We start from the raw sequence: 19,524 nt of genomic DNA, 5'->3' as shown, positions 1-19,524 counted from the left end.
TTCTGTGATTCTGTGATTCTGTGAGAATGTGTATTTCCTGGGCAGAGCAGCTTATTCTAAATACTGGTTTAGGTCTATCTGCAATAATTTAATTTCCAGTCATTAATTTTATGGCGGAGTTTGATTTCATGCTCATTTCAACTATCTTAATTGTTACTGCATAGTCTCAGAAACCCACATTGTTATTTAGGTAATTTAACATGATTTTTTAACATGTCTAACAAGCAAAAGAATTTTCTTGACATCTGAAACGTATCTTTTCAAAAGTACACAAAGTTGAGAGTACATGGTTAATATTTTATGTTTAGAAGTAGAGTTCTATAATTTGCATTTAATTGTTTTGTTATAGTACATGAGATCACTTAACAACTTCAGGGCTGAACAGCCTCACCAGCATGCAATGTATTATCTCCGACTCCTGATGACAGAAGTTGCTTGGACCAAAGATGAATTAAAAGAAGCTCTAGATGGTAATGTTCTACCACCTTTAAACTTTATTATTTTTATGTTTTCTTGTTACTGCAACTAATGAAGGTACCTATTTTGAACTCCACTCATTATTCAAGTGAAGCCCCTGCAGTGCCAGACCTGAGCTGATGCTGGTGGATGTTGATGCCTCTGCGCTTGTCCTCAAGTTTCTACAAAGTATAGTAGTTCAGGCAAAAGGCCTCAAATGGCAGAACTTGCAGGTTCAGGCAGAACTGAGCGTGTGGGCATGAGCCTGCGTATGGTGAATCCAGTGCTTAACCAACACTGCTAAAATCATTTGGCTCTTCTTGACATCTTGCAGACACATTGGCGTGTATCTGCATTGTACTTCCCAGTGTGCATACTATTTTGTTTTTTCCATTATCAGGGAATCCTAACTCCTGTTTGTGTAGATAATAAAGAAAAACCATATAATTTCTGTAGATAATAACTATAATGAAGAGTAAAGAACATTGTGGCTCTTAACAAAGAGAAGGCCACCCACTATATTTAGAGGAAGAAGACATTTCAAATTAAGATATTTAATTGATTTTAGTAATAGCTGAAGAATTCTTCCCTACCTATATTTTACTGTGTTACAATAAAACTGGGACAGTTTATAAAATATATTGAAATATCTTCTTGGAATACACAGAGACATTATTTTCAAAGAGAATATCTGTCTTTTGTATTTCTTTGAGGGGGTAGATTCAGAATACCTATCTGTAGTTGTCAAAGACTGACATATAACCATACCGCTTGAAGTTGTGATGCTGAAAACTGCTTCATTAAGATAGACTCTGTAGATGCCCTGAGCTGGCTGCACAGGGCTGTGTATTTTTTCTGCGGGATTGCTCCGGGATTGACATAATCAATGTTTAGTTGTGTAGTTTCTTGAATGATTGCAGGTATCTCTGAGATCAGCAATGGTGTCAGTGCTGCCTGTGAAGTCAGTGACAAAACTAACTCCTATTTTCATGGCAGTGTGTTCAGCTTTATGTAGGTCATTAATTTTTTTTAATGGCTACGTAATTTTGAAAAAAATAAAATATTTTCTGCTCCGTGTGTAAGTTGTCTTTATAAGATCACTGCTACTGTATTCAGCATAAGAACAGCTAAAAAGGGAATGTTGTCTACTTAGCACTGCTGGAAATCTGCTTGAAATACATGGAGTTTATATATGGTTTTTTGTTTGTTTCTCTTTTTCTCTCTCACACTTGATGTGACCATAATCTTTTGCACTATTAATAAGCAATTCTAGAGGAAAAAATTAAGATTAAGATTATACAACAATAAAAATTTGATTTGGATTCAAGGAAAAATGTGGAAATTAATTTTTTGGTAGTGGTCTTTTACCTCTTCTAAGAAAGGGTAGACTGATAAGAATGTTATGGGATTTTCTAATAGGAATCACGAGTCTGTTAGATATGTATGCATCCCCCACTGAATAACTGACTGACCTCATAATCTTAATTGCATTTGTTTTTTTTCAAAAGTTTTGTGAAATACATGAGTATTGTTAGTTTTTATTTTAGCCAAGAAAATTACAAAATGAGAAATTAATAGACTTGGTGATACAGTGTGAGTATTCTTGTAGTGTCAGGGAATTCAGAATGGAGATGTTGAATTTGGGATGAACATCCCATCCATTCATCCATCCTTCCTCTCTTATTCCATTGATTCTGTGTATGTTAAACTGTACTTTGCGTTATACAGGAAAGCTGCTTTTCAAAGACAGGCTCGCATAGAATGTGTGTGTATGTGTACTCTCGGATGCATTGCAAAAAATATTTTTCTTGTGTAGTTTTTGTTACAAAGATACTATCAAAACACCATATTTGAGTTGAGGGGTTTTTTTTTTAGTCTAGGTGGTAAACGCACAGTGTGTTTCTTGAGCATTATAAACTACATGCTACTTGTTTAGTTAGTATCTAGGGGTTTATCATGGTACACCACCTGAATGATTGCAACTGTTTTCTCAGGAGAATGAATGTTTGTTCAGCATGATTGGAAGGACGGCTTTTTTTTTTCCTTTTCTTTTTGGAATCTGGGTCAGACAGTATGTGAATTCTAAGCGAAACAAACTATATGATGAGTGCTGCTATTTAGATCTGGAAACTTTCCAGTGTTGCATTTTTAAGGAGAGATTCACTTTTTCGTGATGATGAGTTTCTCCTCCTCTAAGAAATGCACCATATCTCATTATGAGTTAGGTACTTCTTAATGTAAAAATGCATGTAATTGATTTAATTGTCTAAATATTTATTCTAGATGTCACTCTTCCCCGCCTCAAGGCCTTTATAGCTCAACTGCTGTCACGGTTACACATTGAAGCTCTTCTCCATGGCAATATAACAAAACAGGTTGGTGTGATATTTTGTTAAATAAAACTTTTTACTTAAAAGCAGCATAAAAAATAAAGACTAGATTAATCTTCTCAGATCTTAAAGCAGCTTTGCCAAATGTAATTTCATAATTTGACTTTGTACTTTTCTGTATTCATGGGATTATCATATCATTTTTTTCCACTTTAGATTTATTAGGCTATGTGCTGCCCTTGTGTTGCTCCTGGAAAGTTAATAAAAAACAACTTATGATCTAAATATTTTGAAGTCTATGTTGCGTGTCATTACTGTGATGTGATCAAGCTGCATAAGAAATGATGTGCTGCAGATCCTGCTTTTCCATTTAAAAGTTTCAGGCTAACTAGCTAAGATTTAAGAATCCAAGATCCTTCCAAATAAAGTACTTTGCTCAAAGCTAAACAGGAATGGTAGGCCATAAAAAATAAGTGTCAGCTCTCAATTGTGTCTTTTTGAGGGCAAAAATCAGGAAAAGTTTGTTCTGTTTTTCATTAAAATAGTAGTAGTTTGTATTTGCATAGGAAATCTAACCAAACATTTGAATATATGTACTAATACAAGAGGTGGTACCTTTCTTGTACGTTTTTGCTTTTTTATAGGGCTAGTATAGCAGTATTTCTATGCTATACCAGCTTCGTGATACTTTACTTAATGGGAGATGTTAGAAACACTGCAAGTGACTGATGAATGTGTGGAGAAGAAAGTTAACTAGTAAGGAGGGGAAAAATAAAAAGATGAAGGAGCCAATATCACTGCATGCACAGTTTTATTTTTCAAGGATGTATCTAATTTTTTTTAATAGAGTATTTTTAATGGAGAAATGTAAAAAATATTCTCACTTTTTTCCTTCCTTATTTCTTATACATTTGTATAGGAAGGTCAGTACCTTCTGAAATACAAAGTCTAGATTTTTTAGATTTCCATGATGATGAAGTCATAGCAGAGAAATGCATTCTTTAATTGGCATAATAGGTGGCTTTTGAGGAGTCTTGCATCTAGAGGACTGGGAAGGATGTACTGTTACGCCCATGGCTGTGTGTAGGGGAATGAGAATGTTTAGAAATTATCTGCAAACCTCCCTGAATAGCGTGGTTAGGAAAACTTCTCTGACCTTCAGTGCCCATGATGTGATCATCACTGACAAAGCTCAAAAATTTTAACTTTGATCTAAGAATTTTTTCCAACTAAAATTAAATCAACATTTACGTGCTTTTGTGACACCATTCAATATGGAAAAATTCTTTAGTGAATCTGTACTTTTTGAAAAATTAGACCTATCTAGTTCATAAAATTCACATCTTTTCTTGAATTAATTTCATTCTGATATTTGCTTTTTGACTGTTTCTTTTGTTTATTTTCTGCAAGTGCATGGATAGTAAAGTAGTCCCGTTCTTAACGTCTGTCAGAACATTCTTGTTATAAAAATTTTTTTTTAATATGGTGACTTGATTGGAAGAATATAGAGGATTTTTCTCTAAATAGTGAAGGGAAAGGAAAAAAAGCCAATTGAACTTTTAATTTCAGAAGTATTGGGGAGGAGTAGAAGTAGTTAAACATGTGGACAAGAAAAAGCACAAAACCCTTGCCCCACAAGCCTCCGCTTCCTTTCATCTACTTAACTTGCACTGTATTTTTATTAAATTACATTATCCCTACTTCCTATTCCAGATTTTTTTTTCTTTTTTCTTTTTTCTCATGTCACCATGAATAATTGGAAAGTCTTACCCTGCTGTTAGGTATAAAATAACTAATGATTGTTAAAAATCCTCTTATGTTTTCTCTTCCAGACTGCATTAGGAATTATGCAGATGGTTGAGGACACTCTTATTGAGCACGCTCATACAAAGCCACTCCTTCCCAGTCAGCTAGTGAGATACAGAGAAGTGCAACTTCCTGACAGTAAGTTAAATGACTTATTTACAATTTTTAAATGCATGTTAAATAGAGATTCTCTGTTTGCTAATGGCATTTTAAAGTGAGTATTACTCTGTTGCTAGGAGTTTGTTTTGAAATGAGACTTACTTCAAATTATCTTAAAGTTTAAATTTAAAAATATAATTAGGGCATACTTTTGTGAATAAAATTATACAATACATTGTCTTTCTGGTATACTTGAAAATGAATTTGATTTCTGTGTATGTAAATTGGATTTCTTGGGGGGTTGAACTAGATGATCTTTAAGGTCCCTTCGAACCCAAACTATTCTATGATTCTGTGATTTAATCCTAACTCAGTACGATTTATGGAAATAAGATCACTGTCCCACTCTCTGCCACAGATAATATACACATTTGAATATGCACCATTCTTTGAGCACTTTAAAATATAAAATATTAATTGTCCGTTCAGTGAAGGATTGTCCTAAATGACTCTTGCTTTTTGGGAAAACTAAAAGCTCTTACACAAGTAACTTTGTTTTTTTGTAATATAAATTCTTTTGATCTCGTGTTTATATAGAGTTTACTTCTATTGCACAAAAAAATTTTACACGTAAGAAAGGAGGTTCAAGGAATTGCTGTGAGTTATACAGGAGTGACATAGTTATACAGCCAAAGCCAATTAGCCATAGCTCATCATCAGCCTGTGGAAACTACCATATACCAAAGAAGCTATGGGTATTAAATGCTGAATTATTTTTCATGTTCATAAATGTTTCTGATAAATTGTCTTTAGAAACAGTAGAGGTGATGCAGAATTCCATTTCGGTTCCAAAAAATACTTGGTTAGAGGAGAAGCAGTTAGTTTCAATTTACTTGCTGATATGCTTAAGTTATGACATTTCGATGCATTAAAATAATTTTTTTCTTTACTTGTTTCATGAAAAGTATGTTGTTAGTGGAAATTCTGCTTTAACAGTCCTGAACCATTTGTTACAATTCCATTCCAAAAGAGATAGACCATTATCTGTTTAATTGTGGACAATAAGAATGTACATTTTTATGAACATAAAATGTTTCAACTTTGTCTTTTAGGAGGTTGGTTTGTGTATCAACAGAGAAATGAAGTTCATAACAATTGTGGCATTGAAATATATTACCAGACAGACATGCAAAGCACTTCTGAGAATATGTTTTTGGAGCTCTTTTGTCAAATTATCTCAGAACCATGCTTCAATACTCTGCGCACCAAGGAACAATTAGGTAAGTTTTCCCATAGAGATCATGTGTATGTATACACACATGCATGCATACTCATGCACTTACGAGACATGATGAGGTGTTCTTTCCCTGCTTAGTGAATGCCATTTAAAAGGCACTTGGTAAATGTAAATCATTTTAACTGCTGATGACTCAAAGGAATGAATGTTAGTTTGCACAGACTCTGAATTGAGAAGAAGCAAGCATAATTTTTAAGATAAGTCTGAAATATCTGAAACCAACTCTGGCGTAAAAAAAGTTTAATTACCAAAAGGAGATGAGATCAGTTTCCTAAATTTTACATCTTCTTACAGAAGCAGTAGTATTTTGGTCTTTTCTGTTTGTGGTCCTACTTCCAGGTGCACTTGATGATTCATAAGCCCTATTTTAGGAATACTGCTGTGTGGGAAATAGTAAGCTCCCATGTTGGTGAAGACCTAAATACATTTCAAGCTTTTTAAGACCACAGCTGTTCACCAATAAGTACAAATAAGTGTTACCTGAACCAGTAAGACTGAGAGTGGGTAAGGTTATGCCAAACAAAATAACAAGGAGAGAGGGAGACTTTGCGTGTCAGTTTGCATGATTGAAATACTGATGAGGAGGCGTACAGTTTTTCCAAAGGTGACAGGCAAGCGAATGTCTAAGTGCGATGACTGCGAACTACCAGGGATATCAGGCAAAATCAGACTTTTTGTGAGCAACTAGCAGAATCAGCCATATTTATACCGTATTTATTGTTGGGATTTTAACTAACTAGGTATCTGCTGAAAATAGGGCAGGACCCAGGTTATTCAGCAGGTTTTTGAAATGTGCTGGTGGCAGGTTTTGTATAGAAGTTGGAGGGGGGGAACCACTGAGGAAGAACTGCGTGGGTGTGTCCAGCACTGCATAACTGCCAAATGATAAGAATTCACAAGACTTAGGAGGGAAGACAATAGAAATACCAGCAAAATTCAATAAACTTATTGAATTGTTAATAAAATCTCTGAGAAAGCTAAGGGGAAAAGAAGTTCACGAGTTAGCAGTTTGCTAAATAGTAGAAGTAGTAACAAGAACTCATTCAGTAAATGCTTTAGCAGTACAAGAAAGAGGAAGAGAAAACTTGCCAATGGTGGAAAAAAGATTCAAAATATTTTAGGATGGCTTTATTAGTTTTCACTTAAAATGTCACCTGTGACTAGGTGATTTAAAAAATAAATACCAGTGATCAAAGTCCAAGGCTTACCTTTGAATGGTAAAATAACAGATTAAAGGCTGTTCAGGTAAATTAGAAGCTTTTAAAGAGTTCAGGCATGATGAACTCTACATTACAGCAAAAAACACCAAAAGTATGAAATCCTAGTATTAGAAGTCTTATAACTGAGAATTTGTGGATGGTAGATGAGGTGCTTTAAAAATAAACACAGATAAATGCTATGTATTTCCTTAAAAAAGGAAAGAGAAGAGAGGTAAATTACAGACCAGTCAGCTTAATTCTCATTCCTGGAAAATACAGAGTGAGTTGTCAAACCAGTTCTAAATTCATAGAAGGTAACTGAGAGGCTATTACTGGACAAACTCAGGTCAAACTAACCTAACTTTTTTTATACAAACGGAGTTTGGCTGTATGGACGCAAGTGGTGATGTATGCCTCTTCTTGATAGTATGACAGGCACATAATATTCTCAGACAAGCTAGAGAGAGCGCCTAGGTGGAAGTGCTGCACATTTGGATGCAAAACTGGTTGGAAAGTCATGACTGGAGAATAGATAAGATAGATGGTGTTCTAAAGAGCTCTAATGTGATCCGGTGCTATTTATTATTTTCATCAAAGCTCTGGATGATAGAAGAAAAGTGAATATACTTACTACATCTTCAGACTATACTAAGCTGGGAGAGGCTGCAAGTGTGTGGGAAGATAGAATTCAAAATTAGTCTGACATTTTGAAACATGACTTGAATGAAGATAAGATGTAGTCTGGTAGGAATCAGTGGCACAGATACAAGCTAGGTAGCAGTTATGTAGAAAACAATCTACAGGTTTCAGTGGATCAGAAGTAAAACAAAATCAGCAGTGTCATGCTGCTCTGTAAAAATGCTGGGTTATATAATGGGAGCTTCCAAGGTGCCCACACAATAATACTCCTATACTGTTCAGGTGAGGACTTTAAAATACTGTATCCAGTTTTGACATGAGCATCAAGGAACAATTAGACAGCTATAAAACAACATTTAAAAGACTGAAATATGACAGATTCGTTATTAAAACATGGAAAGAAGAATGAAGAAGGGTTAGTTTTTCAATAAGCAAAAGCTGCAACAAAAAGGAAGGGAATAATATTTTCTTTGTATCTAATTGATGAGAAATAGTGGTCTTACAGTGAGGCAAATAGAATTCAGATATTGTGAAGAAATAATAATAAGTTCCTAATGTTGAGTCTAATGAAGCACTAGAGGACAGCTTAATTTCTGGTTACCTAATCTAGATGACAGAATTCCTTTTGTTCTGTCTTGCTCTGCCTCATCTTCTCCGCACCCCTCCCCTGAACTGGTATTTACCTCGGTGAAATAAAGATGTTTTTTAAAAACAATACAATGGCATATTTTGAAAACCTGCATTATTTAATTTGTAATACAGAATTTAACTTTTTCCTGTCAAACATGCCATGTTTGGCAAACTTAATGCTGGAACAAGGGATTTCTTTTAATTTGTAACTGTTCTTGTTTTGCCAAGGTTACATTGTGTTCAGTGGTCCACGTCGAGCAAATGGCATACAAGGACTGCGATTTATTATCCAATCTGAAAAGCCACCACACTATTTAGAAAGCAGAGTTGAAGCGTTCTTAAAAACTATGGAGAAATGCATAGAAGATATGACAGAAGAGGCCTTCCAAAAACACATCCAAGCTTTAGCAATTCGTCGTCTAGACAAACCAAAGAAGCTGTCTGCAGAGTGTGCTAAATACTGGGGAGAAATAATTTCCCAGCAGTATAACTTTGATAGAGGTAAGACAAATTATAATTCTTTTAAAACTGAATGCTCTAGTTTGGCTACACTTACGACTGTTGAGTATCATTCATTTGAGCACAGCTTAAACTTTTACATAGCCTGTGCATAATGTAATATATTTTCTGTGATTTGTGTCCTCTAAGTTGTGTTTCTTCCTTCTGCTTGAGAAAATATCTCATTTGTGGAGCCCCTGCCCTCACAGGTGTGGGAGCTGTTAGTGATAGAATATAAATGTGCTCGATGATGTTTACCATATGATGGGGGTTGGCGCATGCTTCATTGGCCTTCTGTCCTTTCCCTTAAGGCTCAGTGAGACAGAGTAGGTCAAGGATTGAAAGTGGTTTGAATGCAAATATTGATGTCGCATAAGCTCAAATTTCTTTCTGTGATGTTCAGATGTCTGTATTACATATGTGCCTAATACTTGACTGAGATCCATTCAAATATACTTCAACATTGCTGATGGTGCACACATTCACATGAACCCTGTTCCTCTTCCCATTGCGCAGTTCTTTTGAGGGAGCAATGGCAGAGGCATCAGCAGGTATCTTAACTAATATGTGACCTGTCTCAGCTTAGAGTAGGCTTGAAGAAACATTAATTTTCTTGTTTTTTCATCCATGATACTTTGAAGTTTATAACTTGTAGAAGACCAATTGAGATCCAGCTTCTATTGTTCTTACTGAAAATGGGCAGTTACTTACATTGTGATCCTACATAGTATCTAAGTTGTATTTTTCCCTTTTTCGTCATTGTGTGAAGATTTTTAAAATAAAAAATACGGAGGTATATTAGTAATATAGTTTTTAACATTTAAAAAAAAATACTTTTAGGTACGTATCAGCTTTTCCTCAAATTTTCATGCATCAGCTCTTATCCACAGCTATAATGTTCCATCTTCCATGCATAGTATGCTTCCTACATAAAACTCACTCTGTATCCTGGGACTTCTCTTCAGCTTTACATGCATAGTATTGGCCTTCCATAATAGCAGATACAGTCTTTTTGGTCGACAGTGACTAACTGAACAGTTTTAATCAGGAAAAATTTTGAATTGTCATCTGGCTTGCTCTTGAAAGAATGAGAGCTACTGACAGGGTTTTATGCCTGAGTATAAGGAGTGGCATGAAAACCCATCCCCTCAAGTACTTTTTTTGTGTGTGATGAAACAGTTTAATTTTTCTCTGCGTTAAGTGTTTCTTTTTTTACCATATTTGGATCTGTATTATCTCTCTGGAATTTCTTACTGCTATCTGTAGCCATATCTTTCATATCTAAATCCCACTGAACTGTTATTTCCCTTGACTTTTTGCGATGGGTTTGCCCTTGTCTGGGGGCTAACCCATGCACCTGTGTACTCAATCCCATTCCCTGTACCCCCCCACCCCCCAAGGATAGGGGGGATAATTAAAGGGGTAAAGGGAAAAAAAGGACTCATGGGTTGAGATAAGAACAACTTAATAACTAAACTTCAAATAATATTGAAAATAATAGTATATACAAATATACAAATGGGTGATACACAGTGATACTGAGCCCCCACCCAAAGACCAAGGCTCAGTTCACTCCCGGCTAACAATCTTGGAGCAGGGAGAGTCCCAAAACTGCACTCATGGAACGGAGATAACAGTCCGAGCGTCCCAGACTGAGAGCTGACCCAGGTGGGGGGGCGGAAGGCCTTGGGAGAGCGATGGAGTGAGATGATCCAGAACAAAAAGGCCGGAGGGTCCTCACCTGTATACTGGGCATGATGTGTGTGTTATGGAATAGATTATTGGCCACTTTGGGTCTCAGTCCCGAACCTAAGATCAAATCCTGGGCTAGTAACTGGGACTGTGCTCCCTCCCAGCTTCTGCGGTCTGGAGACAGCCAGAGAAGCTGAAAGACTTTGGCAGCCACATAAACATCACTTTTTATCAGCTTTTTTCTGAGAACAAATCCAAAACACAGGCTCTTGCTAGCTATTCTGAAGAAAGTTAACTCTGTCTCAGCTTAACCCAGGACACTTTTATGTCTTTAGTTCCCCTCTACTCACCAATAATTTTATTCCATTATTGATTCTAATATGACTAAAATGTGAAAATCAGAAATTCATATTGCAGCCTTAAGAAGTGAAAGGGTTTTTTCTTCAGGTTTTTACATTGTTATTATTGCCACTTTACTGTTTTACTTGCATTTAAAATTTTTCTCCCAAATGTAATCTAATCTTCCAATTTTTTTTTCTCCATGTAGAACTTCACATTAATTACTTACAAGCTAATACTTGTTAGCATTAGCTGCATATTTGTTCTCTTGCACACATTTCTTTCTTGATCTTCCTGCAAATCCTATGAAAAGCAAGCATGCCTACAACAAACAGCAGTCCTGCTTATGCAGCAATATTACATGATTAGTTAATTACAGTTTAATTTATGTGAAGCAATGTAGCTACTGAGGTACATTGTCCCCAGATACCTTAAAAGTGATTATTCCTTAGCAGGTATGATGTAGTCACCATTCCTTACATTTATTTAAAAGTATATCCTGGCAAAGTACATCCTACCATCCTATATCCTAACTGAATAAAAGCCATCTATAATCCATCTGCACTAGAAATGTGTAATGTTGACTTGAAGACAATATACAGAACTAGGCCTATCTTTTTTTAGGCACTGAATAACATACAATGCAATCAGTATTCTTCAAACATGCATTTTTTAGTAAGGCAAATAAAATGGACTTAAACTGAAATACAATTTTCTGCCAAGCTTCCAATGACATTTTTGTAGTGATACAAGTATTAGCTTGAAAGTTAGCAATGAAAAGCATATCATTTACAGTCAGTTACACCATCTGAATTTGAAAGAAATATACTTTGAATAAGTAGTGTTCTAATAGCCAGCTATGATTTGCAGACGTATTCTAATTTTTACCGTTGTTGTGCAGATAACATTGAAGTGGCTTATCTAAAGACCCTGACCAAGGATGATATTATACAGTTCTACAAGGTGAGTTAGTCACATAGCTGAAATGTTGCTTGGAAAGAGATGTAGGTATAACTGGATGTTATTTGTGTGAACTGTGAAAGCATATACTTACGCCTCTTTTAGTTAGGTAGACCATATGATTGGTGCAGATACCTTAATAATAATTTTGTTTTGAAGCGGAAAGACTCCACAACTCCTGAAAGTTGTAGGTATGTAGTTTATTCAGCGCTAAGACGCATGGGGGATAGCTCCACCAAAGACATGCGTGCCTTTTCGCAAAACCTATCCCTCTATTTATTCCCCAAAATGTTGCATATGCATTAAGTTTCAATCCATCCATTCATATTAATTACCCTGCCCCGCCTAGCCCCGCTTTGTATTATAATTAGCTAAAGAGTCCTTCTGCGCCTGCGTAGTGCTCCCTGGTGGTCGTCCAGTGGTCCACAGGATGAAGTAAATGAGTCTTCATCGGAGCTGAACTTCTCACCTCCTGGTCTCTTGGTTTCAGTCCAAAGAACCAGGCTGGTTCCCATCTTGTTTAGAGGCCGTTCTAGTTTAGAGTCTCCCTATCTCCGTGGCCTTGCAGGTGTTGTATTCTCTCCTCTCGTTTGGGTTAGCAGTTCCTCCCACATTATCACAGCTTTGATCGTTTCATCCTGTCTTCGCAAGCACGGCAAACGTTAATCATATACTGTCCGAACAGCTATTCTCAATTAGTTAGTCTTTCGATCCCTTTTAACTTTAAACCCCCCTGTCTCAGTTTCCTGAATCTTTCTTAGTTTAATGGCAATTAGCATACTGTAAAATTGTGGAGAAGGATTGGGTTTTGTTGTGTGTTTTTTGTTTTCTTACCAGCACTTACTGTCCTCGTCTTATTTATCCTTTCTTAATGGATAAAAAATGTGCTGCTCTATGACCAAGCTTGGCCAAAATTGCATATTTGTGTTTTGTTTTTTTTTTTCTTCAACCAGTAAATGATTCAGCTTATTTTGTGTGCATGAATTGTGAATGAAACGGATATTTTTAAAGTTTCATTCACTGTAAAGCAACTCTCTTCCTTTCTCTCATAGTTAGGCAGAACAAAGGAACAGCATAATGATGCAATAATTGTACATTGCAACTCAGCTAATACAAGTAATTGAAATACTGAGGGGGTTGTGTCCCATCCCTGCCCCCCCCCAAAAAAAAAAAAAGGGCCTCATTCTTTCTGTTTTGTAACAAATTTCATAGGGTGTGAGAACTCTATTGCAAAGTGTACACGTTGTTTTATTACTAGCTAATAGCCCAGGGAATACTTGGAAAATAGTGTAGGTGCATGTGTGTCTCTGGAAGTAACTATTGGATGGAAAAATTTCTGCCTGTGAAGAAGTATGGCTGTGTGTGTGTCTGTATGTTCTTTTTTTCTCTCGTGGAGGGGATGGCCTAACATCTTTCAAAATGTTTTCTCTTTTGTACTCTGCTTTATTGTTCTCACCATCCAAGGTCATTTTTACATTACTGTCTATTTTTATGAGATTTAGTCTTAATGCTTAAAACTGGTTATTATTGACGTGGCACAGTGAACACTAAAATCTGTTTGGTTTTTTTTTTTTTTTCTTAATAGTGTGGTAGCATAGGTGAAAATATGCAGCAAATACAAACTTCATAAATGGAATTTCAGTAGCTATTCTTTAGTAAATGATAACTTGAACAAGTATCCACCATCTGTTTTTATAGGAACCTATACTATTTTGCTTGCACTATTGCTTAATGCGTGATTATCTGGTATTCCACAGCAGAAATAATTCGATTGGTGAGCTAGTCCAGCTGAATTCAGTAACTGTGTTCGGGGTGATATGCTTCGAGAAGGCTGCTAGGGATTGAAAATTCTGCAGACATTTTAGGTTACGTTCCTGATACTATGATATTTCAGAGCTGAATTCCTACTGCTTCCAGTTTTTCTGAGTCACAGGCAGTACATTAATTTCTTAACTTGATTGTAAAATAATTCAAAGTACTGTATGGATGACTTTTAATAATATTGGAAGGTACATCCCAAAATTCATTCCTCATTATAAAGCCTAAATTAAAATTTAAGTGTTCTCATTCTTTTACTGCATTATAAATATAATGTCTGAGTGATACTTCACACATCTGAAGGACCTGATATTTTTAACTGTAGGTGCTGTTGGCAATAGATGCTCCCAGAAGACATAAGGTATCAGTACACGTCCTTGCAAGGGAAATGGATTCCTGTAAGTATTGTGCTGCATATAGTATTTAATCAGTTCCTGTTCAAGCAAGTCATAGTTAAAGATAGCCATGTTATATGATACAAATACACTATAAGAAAAACTTGGCTCTGGAGATGATATACCTTTCGGAGGAAAAAGTATTTATTTTTATAAGTTTTCTTCACATGGATGCTTCAAATTTTCTAACTGATATTTGCAACCAAGTTCTTCAGCCATTCTGAAGTATATTGATATTAAAACAATATTTCTTAAAATAACACTTCCTTTTTCAACAGGATATTTTAAAACAAACATAAAACTGTGTAATAGTCCTACAGGGAAAACCAAAATTAGGACTTGCAGTTACCACTACAATGTGGTTTGTATTTTTCTTTTTTTCCTGGCAAGGAATGAATGTCCACAATTTTATTCAAGCACTCTCAAAAGAAAAAAAGAACAACAAACAAACAAAAACAACCCTTTGGGAATGTCAAACGTGGTATTTAAACTTGAGAAAGTAAAAGTTTATCTAGGTCTTATTTTCAAATAATCTAGATTAGCTGTGCATTGTAAACTGTGTTGTTCCATTTTAGAATTCAAGAAGCAAAAGGTTAAAAGTGTTTCTGGTTTATATAAATAAACCCAGAGGAAAAACCTCTATGTTGTTTTGTGCAGATTTTTCACCAGTTTATATGGGACTTAGATTCCAATATGTAACTGGTTGCAAAATCAAGAATATTAAAGGCTTGTCTGTAGAACAGAAGGAAGCAGATAGCTGTGTGCCTGTCATGAAACTCTTTCCAGTCTCAGGATGATTGATTTTTATTGTATTGTGGAAATTGTAACTGCAGCTGAGTGAGGAAGACTTGCTTTAAAGCATCTTTCCAGTTTTCATGACTTATCATTGCTAAATAGAAAGAGCTCTATTATTTTTCCTATCAAGAAAAAACTTTTTTAAATGTAGTAACTACATTGCCAGAATGGTTTAATTGCTTGGAAGGGTATCTTCCCAACACAAGTCCCAAAACTCTCTTCCATGGGAGACAACAAGTGGTTACTCTCACAGAGATTATAGCAAGGTATTCTCTCCACATACTGCCCAGTCCTAAACCATTCAATCTGTCATATCACCTCTCTTCTGCTATTAATGCATTTCCTGGAAGTCCAAATGAGCATTCTTCCATGTGCAGGTGCTTGCCCTCTAGAAAGTAACACAAAGGAGGAAGGCTAGAAAGCTTCCCAGAGAGAACCCTTCCTCCTAGAGGAAGACACACCGTTTACTCTGAGAGTGGAAAAGAGTAGAGATGTAGGATTTTACAGTATGTAAAATGTTTTACAGATGTAGGATTTAAAGCAGTAGAGATGTAGGATTTTAGGAGGGGGAAGCACTTGAACTCCCAGGGTGAAGATTAAGGTTGAAATTTGAGTATGAAGGTAGAAGAGAACTTTAAGGAATTTAGTTGTTCGTGTGGACAAGTGGACTGGATGCAGGAAAAAGTTTTGGGGGGACTGGAGTAGGGCATACACGGGGACAGGTGGGGAAGACTTGGGGTTGTTATCCAGAATTTTGGTACATGGAGTAACCACCATGTCTCCCTAAACATGTCCTTACTAAAGATGTGCTGTTGTTGTGTTGCTCTTGTTGCATATACCACTGGCATTTACTACTGTTCTCAGTGTGTACTGGAAAACTGTTTTAAGTAGTCGTTGATCAGTAGATTGGCAATTTTTATTTCTACATACTCTTTATGTGTAATTAAGATGAATAAAAGCCTCTGCCTCAGCACATGTTCCTAAGTCAAATAATGGATTAAGCGCTTCGTATTTCTACAGACAACTATAGAGTATAAAAGCAAAACGTTCAGAAAGTCTTATCTAGAGATACTTCAGAAAGCACAGGTTATTGGTTTTATAGATACCTGTCTTATAAGAGAAAACAGTTTCTTATGTAAAAGGTACTGATTAAATGATGGTCCTGAATTAATTTTGATGATGTTAATAGGCCCTGTTGTTGGAGAATTTCCATGCCAAAATGATGTGAACCTGGCACCAGCACCGCCACTACCACAGGTAAAAAGCAACACACAAAAAATCCCAGGTTGTATTCTTAATATGGGAGTTTAGCATCATTAAATAAAAGTGTATAGGGAGAAACTAGGTTCTTGAAATTCATGCTGTTGAGGGGCTGACATTTCAGCTCCTTTCCATGTATATTGTCATCCTCAATAACAACAGGGATGTTTCCTCATTTTTTTTTAACCTGGTACTTTCGTTCCTTCTATTCCATTGAAATGAAAGTTAATACTAGTAGTTAACTTTACTGAGTATCTATATAGTAAAATACAGATTATTATTGTCTGAAAATACTAACTGTATGTGATCAGATGTATCAGGTGTCAAGAGAAAGATGCATATGCATCAACAAATTTACAGTCTTTGTTCAAAAAAAACCCAAACAAAAACAAACCCACCCCAAACCAGCAACAACAAAACCAAATATCTGGTCATTATCTTAAAGCGTGAAATATTAAAGCAAATTTCCTGTCAACGCATAACCTGTGGAGGAAGCAATTTGTCAAATTCTATTCATACAAGTATTACAGATTTCACTGTGTGCTTAGATATGATAGACCTGGGCCCTAACTGGACCTTAAATGAATTTTCTTGAAGGATAGTAATGTTTGTCCCAATAGGTAATTAACTTTTCATAATGCAGTAATAGATCTGTGTTATCATTCAGTCCTTACAGGTAAAATAATCACTGTGTGTGGAAATTTCTGTATGAATTATATGTGGATATATTAGCCATTATGAGTGAAATATTAAAAGGTTACTTTGTTACTGCAAATAAAAGTTACAGCTCATCGAATGGCTATTGTTTTTGTGATCTTACCTCTGATATTCAAAGGATGGGTGGGATGTTCTGAAGTGGAATTTGTAAATGAAAAGACAAGCTCTGCATTTACTAAAGTTCCTGCTGTTATTAGTGATGCTGTTGTTTTAAATTTTCCAGAGTAAATATGAAACCATTTATTTCGTAAGAAATAACACAATATTTTGGGTGATCCTGTAATCATGAAATGTGAATCACTAATATTGTAGAAAAGAGCAAGAAATATGTATTTATATGTAGCTGCAGCAAAAGTTAAAATGAAAAGCAAGGAATTTCTCACTTTTCTGATTAAAGGTATTGAGCAAACTTTTTCTTGCATACGCTTCTTTGCAGCCAAGTGTGATTGAAAATATGACAGAATTCAAGCGCAGTCTGCTTTTTTGGTGAAACCGCATATCAATTTCATGGCTGCAAAACTGTGAAGAACCTCAATGGATGAAGAAATGCAAATAATCAGTACTGACGTGGTTTCAGGGGATATAATGATGAACAAAATTATTAAAGATCATTAGGCTAAATGGTTCTGTCCGTTAATGAAGGTCCTGAATTCCTTCTTGGTTCATCTGACATTAGCTGTGTGTTAGGGTTAGAGAGTATACAAAAATCAGTTGTGGTCGTGTCATTTATATTACAGACAACCTGTTGAAAACCAAAATCAACTGAAACAATGATAATAAAGAACTTGTAGATGCCGTGTATTTTTTAAAAAAATATCCCTTCAGATTTTTGTTTTGGTAAAATAATCTCCCCAGAGCAAACAAAATTGCTTGAAATATCCTTGTTATTCCTGAAAAACACTGTTTATGATCCCATTAATTATCTTATTGGGGGCTGGAGAGGGTGAGAAAAGTAGGTTCTTTTTGGGATGGGGTCAACAATTTTTCTTAAAAATAGAGACTTTCACATTTTTTTGAAGTGAAGTGTTGAATGATACTTTTTTAATTGATCCTTAATGCAACCAACATATTTTATATTTAAGTTTTAAGAAGACCAGTGGGGGAGGGAGGAAATTTGACAACACAGTATAAGTGAAAGAATTGTCTTGATGAGAATAATTGAAGATATGGGCATGATTTTAATCTTTTCTATACAAAATTGGGGACATTTTATATTAAAACTAGTAAAATGCTGGAAACACTTCAATAGTGCATCTTATTTTTGTTATCAAAAGTGTTGTCCCAGTCTTTTGATACTGTCAACATCGAGTTCAGTTTTTCATCGTTACTGTGAATTGTTTCCATTTGGTATATAAAATACTTTATTCGGTGTCATTTTTTGTTTTCAGTTGTGCACGTACTGATGGAGAACTTGGTCTATTTTGCCTCATTTTTTATGTTAGGTCTCAGTCCAGCAAAGAGTACTTACTAGTGCAGATAACTTCATGCACACGTTAGTTCTTGACTCAAGAACAGGTGATTGTCAAATACAGCCCTTGTAATGAATCAGATATGTCATTGTTCGGATACATCTCTGTGGGTCCTTCTTGTCCTTCAGGAAGGCATTTGGGACAGTGCAGTACTGGGTGTGCCTGCTGTACTGCAGTGGCACAGGGTGTGGTTCAGGTTACATCACAAAATGCTTGTTCGTATTTCTTTTAAGAAGGCTGTGCAAAACCCAGAAGGATGAAGAGTTATGCTGAAATACTATATGTATATATATTCCATAATTTAGTAAAATAGTAAAACTATATATGGTGTCTTAATCTTCACCAGGTTTACTGACTTCTGCAGAGTGGTCTTGTGCTTGGGACAGCCCCAAATAGAAAAAAGTGAGGGAATATCTTACTAAGTTTCTTCTTTTTTTTTTAATGCATGAAATTGATCGTAATTATTCAGACACGACAGAGTGTGCAAAGCATGGAAGATACAAGATCTGCTCATCAGGGGTGTTACTGAGAGTTTGCTTCTTATTAAAAAAACCTGAAACTAAGACCCTGATGGGACACACATGTTGTCGTACATTGGAATCCTGGTATATTCGATTGGACTGTACTTGTCATTGAATCAATGTTCTTTCTTACACTGGCTCTGAAGCCAAATTAAATTAATGCTTGACAGGGTAAGGGCCTTAAATTGTATTTATTTGAGAGTCTCTTCTAATTGAATAAATACAGTGTATTTAAAAGTTGTTTTGAAGGTTAACAGTACGTTTCAGCATCTTCTTAATAAATTTGATGATAGTTTGTGATGTAACCTGTTGCCAAGGAAGGCCACTAGCATTTTTTTGTAGCCTGAGGAGAAAAAAAATTAAACGTAAGAAAAAACAGTAAAGATGTCTCTGTTCAACACATTTTTTCATGGATCCTTCACATAAAATGGGCTTTTTACCCTCTTGCATTTCGCTTTTGTTTATAGTTTTCCTTTAGTAAAAGTATTTGTATTATAGATATTAAAAGTTTTGACAACATATTATAAAAATATATATTTTGGGAACTAGTATTTAAACATACCACTCTTATGGTAAATAAAATGGCTTCTATAGTGTAAAAATA

The 19,524-nt window shown here is 35.5% G+C and overlaps 1 protein-coding gene across 1 annotated transcript; it reads left to right on the top strand.

The window, feature by feature from the left end:
• Nucleotides 1-349: 349 nt before the first annotated feature.
• Nucleotides 350-17,619, top strand: IDE (insulin-degrading enzyme; the record flags this gene model as incomplete). Its single annotated transcript, XM_010084464.1, has 9 exons — nucleotides 350-470; nucleotides 2,740-2,831; nucleotides 4,619-4,730; nucleotides 5,804-5,971; nucleotides 8,685-8,957; nucleotides 11,887-11,948; nucleotides 14,089-14,161; nucleotides 16,143-16,210; nucleotides 17,367-17,619. Coding segments are annotated over 9 exons (1,023 nt in total), but the record flags the coding sequence as incomplete, so codon positions are not given.
• Nucleotides 17,620-19,524: the final 1,905 nt, after the last annotated feature.

This window comes from Pterocles gutturalis, unplaced genomic scaffold (assembly GCF_000699245.1).
Source record: "Pterocles gutturalis isolate BGI_N339 unplaced genomic scaffold, ASM69924v1 scaffold48885, whole genome shotgun sequence".
Classification (NCBI taxonomy): Eukaryota; Metazoa; Chordata; class Aves; order Pterocliformes; family Pteroclidae; genus Pterocles; species Pterocles gutturalis.
The sequence above is the reverse complement of the archived record's forward strand: the minus strand, read 5'-3'. Positions and strand labels throughout refer to the sequence as shown.